This window comes from Aspergillus heteromorphus (genome assembly GCF_003184545.1).
Source record: "Aspergillus heteromorphus CBS 117.55 chromosome Unknown BO70scaffold_10, whole genome shotgun sequence".
Lineage (NCBI taxonomy): Eukaryota > Fungi > Ascomycota > Eurotiomycetes > Eurotiales > Aspergillaceae > Aspergillus > Aspergillus heteromorphus.
The window spans coordinates 547,000-564,314 of record NW_020290415.1 but is presented as its reverse complement, the minus strand read 5'-3'; the positions used below and the strand labels follow the sequence as shown (position 1 = coordinate 564,314).

Genomic DNA, 17,315 nt, shown 5'->3' with positions numbered 1-17,315 from the left:
ACGACAGCCATTACGAAAGCACCTCCATTCACAAAATAAGAAAGAAAGAAACAAGCAATCAATCCATTCAGATTATCAGCCAGTGTATAATGCTCATCGCCCCCCCTAATCTAAGACTTAACTCGTAATATTCTGCCATAACGACGACAGATGCGCTAATCTCCAAAAGCAATCAACCGCGGCTCGGCCGGGAAATTCTATTTTTACAAATGATGCAGAAGAAGCGATGCCTCGAAGGCAGCAAACGGGAGAAGGAGAAGGGGTGGAAGAGAAGAGACTCGAACAAGAGACAGTCAAAACCACCGTTCCCATCTCGGACTGCGCCATTCTTGACTCCGCCAGTAGAACGCCAGGCAAAATGATCCATCCGTACATTCACGCGCCACCGTTTCTTTCTCGGGGCTTCCTGGTCGCCGTGGAGTTGGGAGTGGCGGCGGTTCCCGTGGGCGTTGGGGCGTGTTGCAGGAAGATAGAGAGATGTAGAGAGCAAGGAAATAGATAACTGCATAGGAAAAAAGCTAAAGGAATGGAAAGAATGTGCAAGAATCGAAAAGGTTCACAGATCCCAAGGGCCAGCCTCAGTCTCGGTCGCGTGGTCTTTCATTTGAAGAGTGGAAGGGTCTAGTGGTGCTGTTTCCGGACACCAAAATCGCGAATCCCGGCACCACCGCCACCCTTGGGACCGAGCCAGACAATTTCGATCACGCTGTGGCCTTCATCTTCTTCACGCACATACCACTGGTGCACGTTATCGCCAACCACGAAGGCCTCGTGCAACAACCAACGATCCTTGGTGACGCCCTCCTGGTCCCTTTCACGCAGGGGTCCCAGGCGCGCCTCGTAGCCACGGGGGTCCTCCTCCCAGGTCTTCTCCGTGTGGTCAAAGTTGATCGCATCATCGGGGGTGTTCTCGTCGTAGGTGTACTTGACGAGCGAGTATCCGTTGGTGAAAACCCAGAACGTGCGGGTGGAGCGACCGGTCGCGTTGTTGACAATCTCCTCCTGGTCAAAGACCCAGCGGCGGAGAACCGACCGGCGACCCGCCGCGGCGGCCACAGTGGTCATCTTCACGACGTCCTTGCTGTACCAGCTGTTCCAGTGGTGCATAGACTCAATCTTGCGGCCAGACTCGTAGACACCGTCAACCTCGCCCTTCATGTCCATCTGGTACAGCGACGGCCAGAGGGTAAGAGGGGTGTCTCCGTATCTCTGGATGCACTGACCGAGCTTCTGGTCACCAGGCTGCTCGCCCCACGACTGGCACTCATCGTAGTATTCCTTCAGAACATCGAGAAGAGGCTTGGAGACGAACACACCGGCACCTCCGAAAGCAATGTGGCCGAAGGTGTCCACCTGCCAGCTGGCCTCGGACAAAGCGCCAATGTAGTGCTTCTTGCTCACATCGAAAAGCTTCAGCTCCTCGGCGATGGTAGACAGAGACAGGAAGAAGGTATCGTCGTCGATGAAGCTCACCCACTGGGTCTGGGGGCGCTTGGTCTTGATGTGCTCGGAGAATGCGTCCACCAGGCCGAAGTAACGAGCAGTGAAGTCAAGAGGGGACTGGATCAAGGTCAGGTCCAAGCCACGGTTGCGGAAGTAAGCCTCCTGCTTGGGGATGTCGTCGTCCGACTCCGGAACAAGCACAATGATGCCGGCCTTGGTGTTTCCGTAGGAGTATAGCAGAGAAGGAAGCAAGCGGTCCAGACGGTCAGCCGTGGTGGCCAGACCGAACAGGAGCTTGTCGGTCTCGTCCACGTCGTGGTCGGCAGCAACGTTGACATCGATGATAGGGGGGCAGGGCAGCGGGTCCTCGTTCTCGGGGGACACGATCATCCCGCGCTCCATGATGGTCATAGGAGGGAGCACCGGGATCTCAATATCCTCGAGCGAGTTAAACTCGGTCTTGGGGCTCACATGGTGAGGACGGAAGTAGGCACGGGTGTAGTTCTTGCGAGGAAGCCATTCGCTCATGGGCAGAGGAGGCAGGAGACCGGGGTCCACGTCGCATGTCTTCGCGGTGGGGGGTGTAGGTTGCAGCTGGATCTGCGGGGAGCCCGATCCAGAGACGCGGTCGACGTGCTTAAAGCGGAGGAGGGCATCGCGATCGAAGCGTTCGATGCACCAGAAGAAAAACCCGATGGAGAAGAGGGCGATCAAAGGGAACGCCGTTTTGAGGCGAATCATCGGCATTTTGGGGGGGTAATTAGAGTTATTCTTGGACATGTAAAGTCGACAAGGTGGATGACAGAGGAGATTAATAGAGTTGCTTCTGTGAGTTCAAAAGCCCATCAAACGAAGATGGTCGTCGTCACCGGATCCGTCCTCGCAGGCGAAGAATGGACGGGAAGATCTGATAAAGAGTGGAATTGGCGAATAGAAAAAGGATCCCGATGCAGAAAAATTTTCCTATTGCCAGATAAGACTGTCAACGAGAGGCTGGCAGCGTCGAGGCCTGCGACACAGTCACAGAAAGGGGTGGAGAGGCCCGGTGAGAAATTATTTGGGGGGGCAAAAAGAAGGCCGCAGGAATGACTTCCAAGCCAAACGAAAGGCCGACAACAGGAAGAGAAGCGAAAGCGCAACCGGACGGAGGAGCGTCCAGGGCTAAGAGGAGGGATGAAGTCGGTGGTGGTGGTGGCGGAGGTTGTCGAGCCTTTTTGGGGGGGGGGAGGAGAAAGGGGAAGAAGAAGAAGAGGAAGAAGGAGGGGCGAAGCGACCGGGAGACGGAGGAGAGTAGATGAGGGATGAAGACAGGAGAGACAGGCGACTGGGAGCGATCCCAAGTGGGAATGCCGAATACAGGACCACGGGTTGGGTTGGGGCCAAAGCTCGCTCTCACTGGGTAAATTAATCTGCAAATAATAAGCTCAACCGTCGGTGGATAATTTGCACTGCAGGTGAATTGGATTGCATCAATCGACCATGGAAGGGGGAACTGTCGATCGGATCTCCGTCCTGGTCCTGACTTTTCCGTCTCTGTCGCGAGAGAGGAGGAAGAAGAGGAAGAAGAGGAGAAAAAGAAGAAGAAGAAGAAGAGGGGTAGGAAGGTTCAAAGGATAAAATATCAGTCACCGTCTCGCAATCCCGGCAACGAAGATGCTTTTGGGTGTTGACGCCTCCCGCCGTGCGCCAAGGTATACCCTTTTTTTGTATTTATTTTTTTTTTTTTTCAAAAGACAGAAATACATACTCCCCGGCTGGCAAGCGTACACAGAAAACGCCCTTTCCGTGATGCTTTCCTTTCCGTACTGCATCTCCGGCGGGCTTGCCGGATTGAAATTATGATTCCCCTGCCACACTGCTTCTTGCTGCAGATCCCTGACTTGAAGGTCAAGGGAACACTGAATACTGAATGGATCTTCATGGCTCCACCGGGGCGGTGGCGGGTAATTTTCAGTTTCGGATTTCAGACCCTTCCTTGCCATACGCAAACAGTGGTTCATCCTCTTCATTCCTCGATTATTGTAGGAGGTTGATTCTACTCCGTACACCCATTATTATTCCCCATGGATCAGGGCCTTTGTCTGTGACAGGAGTGGTCCATACTAGATCCTGAGAATGCCCGATATTTCCGATAGATAGATATATCGAGTCCAGATGCTTTGCAGTTTACCGATCTCGAGTCCATGCATTGATTTCCCCATGCGTCGCGATCTTTCCGGTACCACATGTTGTATCATGTATACTTCCATTGGAGGGGGGGTATCTTACGGAGTGGACAAAGTGTGTTGCTGCATACAGAAGTCTTTCCAGCGCAATCAATCAACATCAACTGATCAGCCATCCGGAGAAAAGATTCAAATCAACAAGCATACATAGACCGTCGGTCGGGGTTCGATTGCCTATCTTCCGGTTCTTCTCTCTTCCATCGTACCTGTCTATCTACTATCTATCTACATTACAATGCCTATTATTATTATTTCCCTCGAGGTGCTATGTAGCTGATCACCGTTTCTTGTCTATTTCAAACCGGACACCAGTGTTACAGGACACCGGTATGGATGACAGCTGGTCTCTTCGGATAGTCCGTCCCTTAAACGCTTAGAGTTCTTGGAATGTTCCAGTCGTCGACCGTCCACTCTATTACATTAGGTATTATTTACTCCGTACTGACCCTGACTCTTGACTCTGTCTATTATTATCTTCACAGATAGTACTAGTGCCTAGCAGTTGTGCGTTGTGCGTGGTGTGTACTGCATCTTGTCGGCTCCGGCCCAGAGAAAGCTTCATGAAGCCCACCAACACCTGAGACATGCACACCCAAACCCTCCGACTCTCTGTCAGAAAAGCATATGTTGTAACCACTGGCCGGTGCAACTGGAGACTAACTAAAAAAGATGGAAACTTCGATCTGCGCGGTTGCCCGCCGGTCCAGCCAGTCAGGGCGAGACCCTTTCGGGGGGTCGCTGAGCGCTGAGGCTGTCCGCCCCACGCGGCCGCGTGTCCCTTCCACCCACTCACTACTCTCCTATTCTGGCTGTCTGGCTGTCTGGCACTTTCTTCCCATTCATTCATCATTGCCGGGCCCGATTCGCTCTCGGGTCCGCTGGGGGTGAAACTAGCATTGTCGCGGTCACAATGGTGAATAATGCACTGAATGGGACTCAGCTGGAAGGGGAGAGCTGTAAAGGAGTACAGGAGCAAGGACAAAGGACAGCTATACTGTGTAGATACTAACCGCTTCTAGTCTATCGCACGCCATCCAGCGGCGGTTGTCGAACAGCTGCTTAGTGGCGGTAGGGTTTAGACTCCGCCCATCGACTTATCGGATCGAGTCTTTCATGCCGACAGGCAGACAGAGACAATCCGTGCTTGACCGTTTATTCAGTCTCTGTCTAGAATCGACTGGAGTACACCATTCGGTTGTTTCCCCGGTTCTTGTTGCTCTCACGTAAGGACATGGAGACTGGAGAGGTCTCCCTGGTACTCCGGACTGGTAGTGTCGGGCCAGATTGCCATGATTTTTCTATGTATAGCACCGCACTCCACGAGACCTGGGCGGTGGCAAACTGTGGCCATGATCTTGAGCCTCATGAGTGGACATGGGCTGACAGTAGTGACCGGATTGCCTCCAGGCTTTCGTGTGGTACTGGTAGATACACAGTAATGCTGTGTACCTGGTGGCCCTGCCTGTGGTTGCGGTGGTCCGCCCCCCTCCGCCCTCCGCTGGTCCAACCAGGAAAGTTGGAAATTTGCATACCAATAATATACATCAGACTCAGCAGCCCGTCCGGACGCGCGTACGTCGAACTTGATACTTTTTCCCTTGAGCATGTGCGCAGCTTGTCATTGATGGATTCTCATGGTCAGAATTCGGACTGCTTGCGACATCGTCTGGCCCAATCGCAGGATTCCTGCGGCGATCGTGGCAGAGACCCCATTGTGGGCTTGTCTTTCGCCATCGCGAGCACGTCGTGGTGTATGCGTATGCACATGCTCCATAACTATCTACACCATCTGCTTAACAACCGCCTTCCCGCCAGTCGAGTGAGTCGGCACGGGAAGGAGGAAGGGATCGACATGCTCGTTTGTTTCTCAATGACATGGCCACATCGCTAAAATACATTGCCGGACAATTAAGCTTGAACGCCAGCCTTGGCAGCTGTCACATACTAACACGATTCGATGGACCCTGACACACTGTGCCAACCTTGTTGCATGAAATGCAGGATACCTCGCAGCTGCCCCTGGGGGTGTCCTACAGACTACAGTAGACTTTGGGCCTCCTGTCATCTCTCCATGGGACACCCGGCTTGATCGGCGCAAGTCCAGTCGCCAAACCTGCCTGATAGACTGGATTGCAAGACATGAATGAAGCCAACGGTCCAAATGGCAATCCCCCTCCCCCCTGATCTTCATCAGGCTTTCACCGTTCGGCCCAGGATCCTTGCCCAAGCCAGATCAAAGTACACAGGATGCCAAGGCACCACAGTAGCAGCCCCCGCTGCTCATTGAGGAAAGATGTGCATCGGTTCAGGACGGGATTGCTCTTGCGTTTACCGCAACTGGACCGGATGGAGCCAAAGCAAAAGGAACAATGACATCAATGGAGGGTCTCCAGTCCCAAAGTACCTAGTCTGTTCAGGGTCCAACCTGCCCTGCTGCCCTGCGCTGCACCACCCTTTCCGAGGACCCGGTTCCCGAGTCAACTGGGCTGGGACACGGCGCGGTATCGAACGAACACGACCTCGTCGTTCCTTTCGCGATGGAGTATCCGTAGCCCGTAGTCCGTACGCTATGACTTCCGAATAATCCCAGGCTCATGCCCTAGCCGTCTAGGGGATGGGCGTGTTCGTATGCGTACTGTGTACTACTTACAGTTTACACACTACTACGGAGTCTATCTAGTGGTATCCATCTAAGTACCGCCGACAATAGTACTAGATATATATTATTGAAAAACCGTCGCCAAAAAAAAAAAAAAAAAACACCCCTTGAAGAACCAGTCCGAGCAGAGCAGACCGGCCTAGATACTGCGTATTCGTCTAGCTCTCTTTCCGTACGTAGTCTTTGGCCCTCTTAGGCTTTTTAGTAGTCAATAGTGTCAGATCTGTACCACGTCTTGCAATTCGTTCCGTCCGTGGAGTGCGATGGCTGTCGTTCTTGTCAGTTGTCAACCTAACCAACCTAACCAACCAACCAGCAACCCGAAGCGACGAGGCTTGATAGGCCAAGCCAGGCCAGGCCAATGGGGCGCGCGCAAACACCGGAACATAACTACTATCTATAACTATCTAGACTGACTATCTACCTTGAGTCGTAAAGTAAACATGCCATCGCATCGCGACCATGTCTATCCACAACCAAGCTAATGACTGATGTTAGGTGGAAGGAAAAGCTTGGAAGATCGATATTGATATGTACAGTAGATGGGATAGAGCGGCTTGATGGCGTTGAATATCTATCTAGCACGGAGTCTATATTCCATCTATCTAGATACTACTATCTGTATCTGTAAGTAGATAGATAGATAGTAGATGGATAGATAGTCCATGCCACGCAATCAATCACGATGTATGTATGTCAATATGATGCCATATGTTGCCATAATGGGCCTATTATATATGGTTTATAGCACACACTCATACGTAGGTACTCCGTACACTACTAGGTAGATAGATACTCTCACAGTTCCAACGGCAGCATATTAACCAGATAAAAAAACCAGATACCAAATTTGCAATACCGGGAGAACCGTACCTACTACCCACCCACAAACCACAAGCGTAGTACTAGGTAGCTTTCTAGCTAGACAGACAGACAGACAGACAGAACGAACGAACGAAGGAACCCCATCCCAATCAATCCGCTTCAACACCCCTCGCCCCTGAATCAATCTTCGGGCCTTCGAACCTTCGAATCGCAAACCCAAGGATATCTATCTATCTATCTATCTATCTATCTGGCGCATGGGAAACCAGGTCTGACTCTGCGGTCAGCGGACCGCGAAAGGGTTCGGAAATTAAGCGATATTAAAGTGAGCACGGATCCCGATTCCTACCCGCGGAACTATCGGCTCTTAGCTCTCATGGGCCCGACAGCGCGTTTCAGGTGTATCGATAGTGAGATGAGTAAAATGAATTGTGGGTTGGGAGTGGGATTTAGTGTGGGATTGGATTGGGTTTGGTTTGATTTGATTGATTGGGGTGGGATGGGATGGGATGGCTGGGGGAAATTACGTAGATATGTTGTGTTGGTGGTGGTGGTGGTAGTAGTAGATAGTGGTACTTGATGGAGGGGGGGGGGAGGAGGGGGTTGTCTTGGGGTAATTAAAGTGGTTTGTTGGGTTTGTGAGACAGTTGTTTCAGGGTGAGATGTTGATTCATTGGAGATTTCTGTCATAGTGCTACGCACAAAGAACTTTGTGCTTCTACATGGATGAATGGAAGGTGATCTATCTATCGGATTTTTTTGTGTTTCTAGAATTTGTGCAATAGTGCGAGGATCATGCCATGTCAAGCTATCTCTCTACCCATCTGCTCTGGAATATTTGTTACATAGACCGTACTATACACTGATTGTACACACACTCTTTCATCTGCACTGAAGCATAGGAAATACCGATACTCCCTGCGTATATATAATGATGTCCTCTATACTGAGAGATTATATCGAGACAAAGAGAGAACTCCATACTCTTCCGCAACCGACCTAGTATTCCGTATAAAAAGTCCCTCTGTTGATGAGTATGAAACCCTTGGTACGGAGTACTACTAAACGGCACAGTAGTACAGATGAGCCCTGATCTCGTCTAGAACATTCACCGTCAAGTTCTCATTTTCCAGATCTAGTGCATGCAATATACCGTAAACAAAAACACAATGCATGACCCAGTAATAAGCCAAAAAATGAGTCAATTTCTGGTCCAGATCTAACAGCGAGAGATGCTTAGGTATATGTTCAAGAAGGAAAGAGAGATGAAGAAATGGGGGGAAATGAAGGAGAAAGGTAAAAAACAAAGCAAAAGAAATGAAACCCCAACAAGTCTCACATAACATCCCCTGTTTATATTTATGATTACAGGTAGTTTGTAGGTAGCTATAGCCATAACCAACTATCTACACACAAACCCTCAAATCCAATCCCCCATCCCATTCACATGCATGAAACACCCGAAACAAGACACCTGCATACCAATTGAACCCAGACATACCATGTCATATCATATCATATCATATCCACGCCATAGAGACCATGAAATAGCTCGCTTGTTACACATTACATCACCATCCCGGAATCCGACACCTTCCCCTGGAATCTCTCCAGCTAGATATCTATCGGGTCCTCCTCGTCGTCTGACCTCGACTGTTCTGCATGAGATGGCTCGTATAGCAGGTGACACCGAGTGCGGAGCTAGCTGTGCGTGAGTGTGAGAGAGAAATTAAGAGTCTGGGTTGTACTAGGCTCGGAGGGTAAGTGGGAGTTGTACGAGGTGGTTGGAGCACGGCAGCTTGTTGATGTCAGGTGGGTGGGTTAGGTAGAAAGCTGTGCTGTGTGTTTGAATGTGGGTATGTGCGGGTGGGGAGTTGTTACACTGATGGTGTTGTTATGGTGAAGAGGGGCGGGGTGAGTAGGACTGTGGCTATAGCTCGGAAATGATGGATCATATAGATAGCGGGAGCGTTGAGCTACAATTGATTACATGGACATGGGTTGGGTATGTTCAATGGCTGCGAGGCCAGACAGTACATTATAAGAGTATGGCTAAGTAACAACTACATATCTTTACATGAGGATCGCTCTGCGAGTCCGCATCATTCCTCGTTATAGGCGCCCTCGCGGTCCTCGAACTGCATAAACTCGTGTTGAGAGGCCTCCTCCCCCATGATTAGCTCCCAGGCATTCTTCACCGTGTCAATCAAGGAGTCATCGAATGCAAGGTCAAGGCTAGCCGGTGGGAGGCAAATGACGTTCTTGGATGGGCAGGTTATGTTGGGGACAGGAGTGCCATCAACGCTGCTTCGGCCCAACTGCGTATAACGCAGGGACCAGAGAACCTTTGCGTTGGGATCAGCGGCCATTTCAAGAAGCTTCTGCACGGCATTCTCAATCATCAACTGCCCTCCAGGCCCGGGTATGCTGACACTGCTATAAACGACGCCTGAGACGGAAGTTAGCAAGATGTCGCAAGACAAGAATGCAAGTATGTCATAGAAAAAAGTGAATCTCGTGATCAGATTGAAAAGTTTTCATCCATGTTGTTACAGACAATGTAGATAAGTTTTTTTTGAAAAAAATCATCATACGAGGGAGGAATGCAGGGAGGTGTAAAACAGAATAGGGCAAAAACTTACTTTGTCCAGCGGGACACTCGCCCGTCTCGCTAGAGTGGACCAAAGTGCAGACCGGCGGTGAATCATCTGCGTGACCAAGAGAGCTTCCCGGGAACACCACCACCGCTCCTACAGGGACTGGTCCACCCTCTGCGGTAACGGGGAAGAGACTCTCGAAGGGAGATGAAACGACCGAGATAGACCGGGCCACTTTGTCACACTCGCAAGAAGGGCGAGCTTCCTCAGGAAGATCCCAGTTGGAGCCAACAACGAACTTGGTTTTAATAAGTTCGTCGTTGGTCAACTGAAGCTGAATGCGCGCATCTTCAACGGCCTCCTGCTCTGTGGAATGCTCGAGCGACTTGACTCCAGTATTCAGAACATAAACCCCACCACCAACGGCAAGGGCACGGCACCCCACCTGGGAAATCTCAGAGCCACCGCCCCATTTCACCGAGAGACTCCCAAATCCAGGACCAAACACGCCGATAGAAGTCAGATGTCTCTTGATGCGGGGTAGTGCGTAACTGGCCGGCGTCTGAGTGAGAGAAGCTTGTGATAAACAAAGCGAGAGTAAGGGCTCATGAAGCTCAGCGGGTACCTGAAACTTCGTGGTGAGGTACTCAAGCAAAGATGTATCAAGGCCTTCCTCTTCCGAAGGGATACCCCCCTCTTCGGACGTATCGCTCTGAGACTGACCAAGATGACGAAGGAATCTCATCAAAGTTCGCTTCGACTTCATGCTGATCATGTCGTCTGCAAAGACATCCTCGCGACTACCGGGAACACGATAGAGACGACTACCCTCCCCAGCCTCAGGTTTGTATATCCACCAGCTTCCCACAGCCTGGAACTCCAGTTGCCGGTACACCTTGGATGACACCAACGTGGGCAATAGCTGGGATTGGGTATAGATAAGCTGCGGCGACAGGGAGAGGGTGTATGCACGCGAGGCCGACAGTTGAGTGTCAGACCCCGGCACGGTTTCCGACCATATACTAGCGTTTTCGAAAGGGAGCTCCCCGGTCTCTAGCTCACCCACACTAGTCAGCAAGTGCATTGGGATCGCTTAGACTGGGAGCTCCTACCCTCGTTCACTTTAGTAGCCCACTCTTCGGCCTCCTGAAGGCTGAAGGCTGCCTCAGGACCACCGTAGTATGGATTTCTGTCAACATGGAGCACGTTCTTACCTGACCTGGAAAGGGCCCTGTCAAGACACTTGATCAGCAATGAGCACATAGCGCTGGGCTAGAGCAACCAACAGTGCGAGAAGTGACTGGGCCATTCCAGTGCCAGAGATCGTCACATCCCATGGCGTATCCGCGAGCGACTCCATCGTGATGACTGGACTGGACGAAGCCGGATTGAAAGGCTGAGCGTTGGAACAAGGTTCAATGAGCAGGCCCAGCGATCATCACGATGGGCGACAAGCAGTTGAGCACCTTCGTAGCAGGACCTTCCAGCCCAAAGGTGGTGCAACGCAGACCATCCGTTCGAGGGAGAAAGAATTTCAGAGGGGAAAAGAAAGCGAGGGACACGCGAAGAAATACGGGACCCGCAGTGGTGCGTCACGTGACCGTATATCAGGCTCCCGACGTCTTGGAGCTCGATTCAGGCCATTTCTGAGGCCAACCTGGTGGGAAGGAGCTTATTAATGATCTCAAAGCCTGTTGAAAAACTAAGGCATCAAGCTCTAATCTACTGTCAGTGCTTTTTCAAGCTTCAAATGATGGATATATGCCTGATGCTGGTATGACGCCCACGGACGAGACGATTATGCCCCTTCGGTCAGATAGAATCCAGATACTGTATTTTTAAACAAATAAAAGGAGTCGCAAAGTCTTCTCGTATGTATCAATCTTCTATTGCGATGATAGACAGCTCTGGAGTCGTCGCAGTACGATCGAAGATGCCGTATGCCTAAGGCCGAATATAATATTGACTATCCCCCAAGCGGTTAGCCTGCCAGCGCGGGCGCCGCTTAAGGAGGAATTCGCGCGCACAACCGTAGCTTTCCTTCTTCACACCACTCCTGGTGCTCTGCACCGACTTACTGCTGGATTTCCACAGCAGTTTGTCGCCTTAACACAAGCCTTCACTGGTCTTGTCGTTTATGGGAGTGGTAGATAGAATCTTCACTCTGTATCTGCTGCTCTTGATGGTGACATTTGACGGAAGCAGTTCGTTTTGTAGTGATACATTCCACTATCCACCTATCTAGTCTGTAGTCTGTAGTCTGCTTGGTCTATCTGGAGTCTTCTTCCTCTGCCTCGCGGACACGGTTCTCAGACTGTCGTAGCTTTTCTCAGTCCGGCCTTGCTGCGTTCAAGAAACGTAGGGCTGGTCGTGCTATGCGATGCCATTGAGGAGCCTGGCGGCGTGGCCTCCGTACCCATGTCTGCTGGCCATCCAGCCACCCAATGCCAACCAACTATCTCTCCTCATCTCGCGGAGGACTGGTGTTGCTGGTATGCCGAGAAGTAGCGCCTCTTTGTGCTTGCCCTTGCCCTTGCCTTGAGGTTCCAGGTGCCTCGCCTCACTCGTCCCCGCCCTCCTCCACGATCCTGGCACGGATGATCTTGACCTCGTCCATGGGCCGGTCTTCCGCGCCGGTCTTCACAAGCCCCATGCGTTGTATGATCCTCATGCCACTCTTGACGCGACCGAAGATAGTGTGCTTCCCATCCAGCCAGGGCGTCGGGGCGAGAGTAATGAAGAACTGGCTGCCGTTGGTGTTGGGCCCGCTGTTTGCCATGCTCAAGATGCCAGCACCGGTATGCTTCAGACTGGGGTCGATCTCGTCCTCGAACTTCTCGCCGTAGATGGAGCTGCCTCCCCTGCCAGTGCCGGTGGGGTCGCCGGTTTGGACCATGAAGTTGGGGATGATGCGGTGGAAGATGACATCGTTGTAGTAGCCTCTCTGCGCCAGTGTCGCAAAGTTCTTACAAGTCTAGAGAACACCATAAAAATCAGTACGAGGCATTGCAATGATAGAGGCATTGAAATGGCAGTTGGACGGGTAATATGTCTGTGCAACGGACCTTGGGAGCATGCGTGTTGTAGAGCTCTACCGTGAATGAGCCCTGGACAGGTTAGCGCCACCGGACACAGTCGATGTCGACATGCATACCATGCTCGTATCAAAAGCCACATCGGTCGCCATGATGGGATCAGGTGAATGCGCACTTAGCCCAATCGAAGCGCTTATGGGTGGCCGTCCAGCATGCGCGGGGGAGGGATGGAGTTGAGCTTTGCGGCGGCCGGAGCAGAGGCAGGCTTGGCATCCGATGTTCTGGTGAATCCCAATGACGGCAGGCAATCCGACAGCCCCGAAGCTCCGGTAAACATCGCCCCAAAACAACCATGGATTGTTCTTGAACCCTTGACTTTCTCTCACTCTCACATTATTCCTGTCCTGTCGCTTTCCACAATTCACTTCTAGGCCATTTCTCCTTCCAAACCTTGCCGAACGGCCTTCGCAGCCATCATGGACGAGGTTAGCCCTCTCGCGGAGTTCCTGGGCCAGGCGATCTACCAGTTCACCGCGATCAAGCCTCTCCTGCCCACCTACGGACATTTGCTCGTCTCCGCTCTTTTCCCGATCTATATCGGCGCCCACGCTTCCCTCTCGAAACCGTCCTCCGCCGCAAAGCCACCGAAGGGATCGCAGGAAGATGGGTACGAGTCGGACAATGAAGAGGAAGGCCCGGGGAACGATCGCAAGATGGAGGGCCTGGTGCCCAGCGATGCGTTGATGTTCCCTCTGACGGCCGGTCTCACCCTCGGTGGACTGTATCTGGTGATCAAATACATGGGCGCCGAGCTTCTCAATAAGATCCTCGGCTTCTACTTCTCGCAGATGGGCATTCTCTTCGCCGTGGCCTTTCTGAAGGACAGTCTTTCGGTTTTCCGGTCGTTTATCTTCCCTCGCAAATACAGCTCCTCCGGCAGAGCTTGGAAGCCGAAGCCTTCAGAGCGCAAGTTCGAGGGGGCTCGCGGAGAGGATACGGAGTCCTTGGAAGTTCGCCATTCTCCGCTGCCAGGCCTCTTGGGCGCGATCCCCTTGCCGAACACGATCCGCGCAGTGCTCTGGGCTTTGCGTGGCGTGGTATATTGGCGGGCTAGGCTCCGTGTCCATGTGCATCGTGTTGTCAGCGCCGAATGCTGGCTTGGCGTGCTCGATGTCCTCAGTATCACTATGGCTTTGCCTGCTATCGGCTACTTCACCTTTGTGACCAAGCCATGGTGGTTGACCAACTTCCTGGGCTTCAGCTTCTGCTACGGCACTCTGCAGTTCATGTCCCCGTCTACCTTCGTCACGGGATCTCTTATCCTGGGATCCTTGTTTTTCTACGACATCTACTTTGTCTACTTTACCCCGTTGATGGTGACCGTTGCGAAGAAATTGGACGTCCCCATCAAGCTGCTGTTCCCGCGCCCCGCGGGACCTGGAGAGGCGCCTGACACAATCTCCTTGGCCATGCTGGGCCTCGGTGACATCATCATTCCCGGTATGATGATAGGTCTGGCACTCCGGTTCGATCTTTACCTCTACTACAAGCGTAAGGGTATGCAGAAGGCACAGGCAGAGGGTAATGGGTTGGACTTCGTCAAGCCTGTATACCAGATTGCGACAGGAGGATGGGGAGAGCGCTTCTGGACCCGTTCTGTCACCCCCAAGACGCCGGAGGTGGAACCCCCGTACCACAACGCTCGATCGTTCCCCAAGCCGTACTTCACGGCGAGTATTATTGGATACGTTTTTGGGATGATCGCCACTCTTGTCGTGATGCAGATCTTTGACCACCCTCAGCCGGCCCTACTGTACCTGGTCCCTGGTGTTTTGATTTCCCTGTGGGGAACTGCCCTGGTAAGGAGAGAACTCAATGAGATGTGGGAATTCAGCGATGCGGAAGAAGAGGAGGAGGAAGATGAAAACGCGAGTGAGAAAAAAGACGACAAGAAGGAACCTACCGAACCCGCGAAGCAGGGCGGTTTCTTCTCCCGACTCTTTGGAAACGAGGCACCGTCCGAAACGTCCAAGAAGACCGAGGAGAGAAAGCCAGAGGCATCAAGCAGCGGCGAGGAATCTCAGGACCAGGAAACCGAAAAGAAGGACAGTGACGAGAAGAAGGACGATGACAGCAAGAACTTCGAGCTGTTCACCATCTCTCTATACCATCCTCGAAAGAGCGATAGCGAGACCAGCCGGTCCCGCAGCCCGTCGGAGAACAGCAAGCCCACCGAGGACGATGAAAACTGGTCCATTGTCGGGGGCACCGAACGGGACGTTGAACCCCCAGCCAAAAGACTGCGCAGGAGTCCCAGACACGCATCCGTGGACCCTAACTGAGCTCTCGCTGTTATTCTTCTCGGTTTCAGCCCTCTAAGTCTACACATCTGCTAGACACTACCGGATATTATCTATCCCCATGGCAAGCGAAGCCTCATGCATGATACACAATAACGAAAGAAGTGATGATCTAGAGACTAGGTAGGTAGCATGGTATCATTGAATGTAACATTAGCCCATTGTTCAAAATAGACAACAACAACAACACCAATATCATATCAATCCCATCAACACTGCTCCAGAATAGTCTTAACCTCCTCCCACCTCCTCTCCGAAACATCCACCAACCCCTTCAACTCCTTCCCATCCAACGCCCACCCCCCATTCTTCTCCATCTTCACAATCACCGTCTTCCCCCGCACCTTATCCACAACCACACACGCCCTCTCCTGGCTCAATCCCTCCTCATACCCATCCGGGTCCGCAAGCACCCACCTGCGCTGAATCCCCTTCCTATCACCCTCCTCAATCAGCCTCTCCTCCTCCGCATCAGGCACAATAACGGCCCTCCACCCCGCCGCCGCATCCGCCTCAAACACCGCGAACGAGCTCGCAACCGGCAATCCCCGCAGGGTCAACTTGCGCGCCTCGCCCACCACATCCGAACACACCACCATCTCATTGTCGACGTCCCACCACGCCCGCGGCAGCTTGGTATCACGCAACGCCGCTAACACCGCCGCCCACGCCGCGTCGAACGGATTCCCCGCCATCGACACAATCATGATATCGATATACAGGACCCAGAACGCCTTGACCTCGCCGTCTTTCCTTGCTGCCTCGTCCACATCCACATCCATCTGCTCCTCCGCATTATGCCGCTCCAGCTCCTCCCCGCCTAGACTGGGCGGCTGGTACCACACCCGCAGATCCTCCGCCCGGACTAGCCGCGTAGTGTGCAGCAGGTTCAGGATCTGGTGCGATAGCGACTGCGCCAGGGCGGAGGGCGGCGCGCCGGGGATGAACCCCGGGGCGCAACCCGTGCTGAGGGAGAGGTTCGGGACGAGGAGGTTGAGGTCTTGGATGTGCGATTCTTCGTTCGGGTCTTCTTCTTCTTCTTCTTCTTCTTCCTCCTCCTCTTCGTTTTCGGACTTGATGATCTTCCGGCGCTTGTTGGTGTTGGAGGAAGAAGAGTGCGACACGCTCCACGAGGCAATGTCGTCGGTGGGGAGGATCTCGGCGCGCACGCCGCAGACGGCGGTCGTGTCGCCCACGCGGACGACCGCGCTGCCGTTGGTGTGCGTGAGGGAGCCGGTGTTGGCGTAGGTGGTCCGGAACTGCGAGGGCGCGCGGCCGTTGGCTCGGATGGAGGGCTGGTTGCTTGATGCGGGGGGCGAGAGGTGGGCGAGGAGGTAAGCGTGAGGTTGAAGGCGGGCGAATTGTGAGGGGGGGAGGGTGAGGGATGGCGCTGTGGACGCCATTTTGGAAGGTGTGTGCTGGCGGTGCTGCTGCTGTTGTCGCTTCGCTTCTCTCCGGTTTGGTGTTGTAGAAGGAGGGCTTTAATTGAGCAGTGGGTTTAAAAAGGGTGGTTGTTTGTTCTGGTGGGAAGAAGACGGTGCTCGCGCGAGGTGCATTTTTCGGCGGCAGAATTCGGGGGGAATCAGCCGGGCGGTGAGTGGGCTTTGGGTCTCCCGGTGTCTGCTTAGACCAGAGCCATAATCCGATCTGGGCGGTTTCTCAATGGTGGGGATTATCAATTTCCTGTTTGAAATTATTCTATTTTTAAGTGCAATTTTTTTTTGTGTCTTGTTTCCTTGCTCAGACAGAATCAATTTCCAATATCACAACCACAAGGATGTACATATTGAGTTCAATGGTGTATAAGTGAACTCGCTCACTTACCTAATTCGGGTGCCGCCGCTTTTATGAGGGCAGCACGTGCTTACTGAACACGCACCGGCAGCAGCTCTGGTCACTTCCGGATTGCTCTGGCTCGCTCAGTCAGTAGATAAATAATCCCGGAGTGATAACTATGCTGCAATACAGAGAGAGCTAAGAAACTAGTCTTTAAAGATCTAAGATTCTTTACTGTGATCTAGTTCCGGCTCGGCACACACTGACAGCTGCCACAATAATACAATACTTAATCCCTGATGGGTTGATATCGAATTTAATCAACTATTCCTCCTGTATTCTTGTTCGCCTTGATGCCTCCCTGGTGTATCCTCCGCCCGTATATAGACTAGTCT

General features: G+C 52.5%; 5 protein-coding genes across 5 annotated transcripts; 1 reads left to right on the top strand and 4 right to left on the bottom strand.

Moving 5' to 3' along the window:
* Positions 1–561: 561 nt before the first annotated feature.
* On the bottom strand, positions 562–2,324 carry gfsA (glycosyltransferase family 31 protein). The gene has a single exon (XM_025538982.1). The coding sequence runs from the start codon at positions 2,221–2,223 to the stop codon at positions 622–624; it is 1,602 nt and encodes a 533-aa protein (XP_025399965.1). The 5' UTR covers positions 2,224–2,324; the 3' UTR covers positions 562–621.
* A 6,841-nt stretch (positions 2,325–9,165) lies between these two features.
* On the bottom strand, positions 9,166–11,271 carry BO70DRAFT_361633 (putative Rab geranylgeranyl transferase escort protein). Its single transcript, XM_025543088.1, has 2 exons — positions 9,795–11,271; positions 9,166–9,601 (listed from the first exon to the last, which is right to left on the bottom strand). Exons 1-2 carry the CDS (start codon positions 10,831–10,833, stop codon positions 9,255–9,257), a joined length of 1,386 nt encoding a protein of 461 aa, XP_025399964.1. The 5' UTR covers positions 10,834–11,271; the 3' UTR covers positions 9,166–9,254.
* A 712-nt stretch (positions 11,272–11,983) lies between these two features.
* Positions 11,984–12,936, bottom strand: cyp1 (putative peptidyl prolyl cis-trans isomerase (CypC); the record flags this gene model as incomplete). The annotated part of the gene is made up of 3 exons (XM_025545334.1): positions 11,984–12,723; positions 12,815–12,856; positions 12,904–12,936. 3 exons carry the CDS (start codon positions 12,934–12,936, stop codon positions 12,310–12,312), a joined length of 489 nt encoding a protein of 162 aa, XP_025399963.1. The 3' UTR covers positions 11,984–12,309.
* Positions 12,937–13,127: 191 nt separating this feature from the next.
* BO70DRAFT_335600 (aspartic endopeptidase) lies at positions 13,128–15,346 on the top strand. The gene has a single exon (XM_025541068.1). The coding sequence runs from the start codon at positions 13,261–13,263 to the stop codon at positions 15,124–15,126; it is 1,866 nt and encodes a 621-aa protein (XP_025399962.1). The 5' UTR covers positions 13,128–13,260; the 3' UTR covers positions 15,127–15,346.
* BO70DRAFT_361630 (3' exoribonuclease family protein) lies at positions 15,328–16,767 on the bottom strand. The gene has a single exon (XM_025543087.1). The coding sequence runs from the start codon at positions 16,545–16,547 to the stop codon at positions 15,354–15,356; it is 1,194 nt and encodes a 397-aa protein (XP_025399961.1). The 5' UTR covers positions 16,548–16,767; the 3' UTR covers positions 15,328–15,353.
* Positions 16,768–17,315: the final 548 nt, after the last annotated feature.